Here is a 1,326-nt window from a genome sequence, read left to right as displayed (position 1 = left end):
AGAGAGAGAGAGAGAGAGCGAGAGAACGACAGAGAGAGAGAGAGAGAGAGAGAGACAGAGAGCGTGAGAGAGAGGAGAGAGAGAAAGAGAGAGAGAGATGAAGAGAAAGAGAGAGACAGAGCGAGAGAGAGAGAGGGAGAGAGAGAGAGAGAGAGAGAGAGAGAGAGACGAGAGAGAGAGAGAGAGAGAGAGAAAGAGAGAGACAGATAAGACTAGAGAGAGAGAGAGAGAAAGAGAGAGAGAGAGACAGAGAGAGTAGAGAGAGAGAGAGAGAGAGACACAGAGAGAAGAGAGAGACAGAGAGACAGAGAGAAGAGAGAGAGAGAGAGAGAGAGAGAGAGAGTGAGAGAGAGAAGAGAGAGAGAGAGGCGGGAAGAGAGAGAGAGAGAGAGAGAGAGAGAGAGAAGGGAGAGAGAGAGAGGAGAGAGAGAGGAGAGAGAGAGCGAGAGAGAGAGAGAGAGACGAGAGGGAGAGAGAGAGAGAGAGAGAGAGAGAGAGAGAGAGAGAGAGAGAGAGAGAGAGAGAGAGAGAGAGGGGAGAGAGAGAGAGAGAGAGAGAGAGAGAGAGAGAGTCACCTTTGTCGGCTACGGGTTTGCGCATCTCTACCATCGTGATCTCCTTCGTGATCTCCTCCACCTCGTCGGCCGTCATCTCGCTAAACGTCCGCTGCCGCTCCTGCAGACGCGTTATCGGGTCCAGGAACTCTCGCTTACTCATAGCTCGCGGCCGCGCCGGCGGAGGTGGCGTCATCTCTCGGTCGTCAGCGGAAAATACCGGGTGCGCGTGATGGCCGCCTTCGCCGAGTTCGACGTAGGGGGCGCTGTTGTCGTCGTCGGCGAGGTCCGTCGTTGCGTCGTATGCGAGGTTCGTAACGCCGATCTGTGTTTGATAGACGGATCAAGGAGGATCAATGAAATGATGAGAAGAGAGGAGGAAAGGAGGAGAAGAATGTAGTAGAATATACGATCACGAGCCTGACACATGGAGTTTGCTGACAGCGCGGCGGACATGTTGAAACGTGTGACGGGATAGAGTGACACACTTGACACACACAGACATACACACGACACACGCGACCCATCATGCTGATTGTACGTAGTTACGCGTTGTATAGCGTGTGATGGCGCGACAGTCACATACGACACTCTCCTCTTCACCTCCCACCCCCTCCCCACATCCCCCACACCTCCATCTCTTCTTCTTCTCCTCCTTTCCTCCTCTCTTCTCATCATTTCATTGATCCTCCTTGATCCGTCTATCAAACACAGATCGGAGTTACAAACCTCGCATACGACGCAACGACGGACCTCGCCGACGACGACAACA

At 53.3% G+C, this 1,326-nt stretch overlaps 1 protein-coding gene across 1 annotated transcript in view; it reads right to left on the bottom strand.

Annotated features, from left to right (window-relative positions):
• LOC106819036 overlaps window positions 1–1,010 on the bottom strand; it is a 4,715-nt gene extending 3,705 nt beyond the window's left edge. The window contains exons 1-2 of the mRNA XM_014823696.1: window positions 975–1,010; window positions 576–879 (exon numbers count right to left, since the gene is read on the bottom strand). Of these exons, the coding sequence (XP_014679182.1) occupies window positions 576–879; window positions 975–1,010 (340 nt within the window). The remainder of the gene's footprint in view (window positions 1–575; window positions 880–974) is intronic.
• Window positions 1,011–1,326: the final 316 nt, after the last annotated feature.

This window comes from Priapulus caudatus, unplaced genomic scaffold, assembly GCF_000485595.1.
Source record: "Priapulus caudatus unplaced genomic scaffold, Priapulus_caudatus-5.0.1 Scaffold2766, whole genome shotgun sequence".
NCBI lineage: Eukaryota > Metazoa > Priapulida > Priapulimorpha > Priapulimorphida > Priapulidae > Priapulus > Priapulus caudatus.
This window is presented reverse-complemented; position numbering and strand designations above follow the sequence as displayed.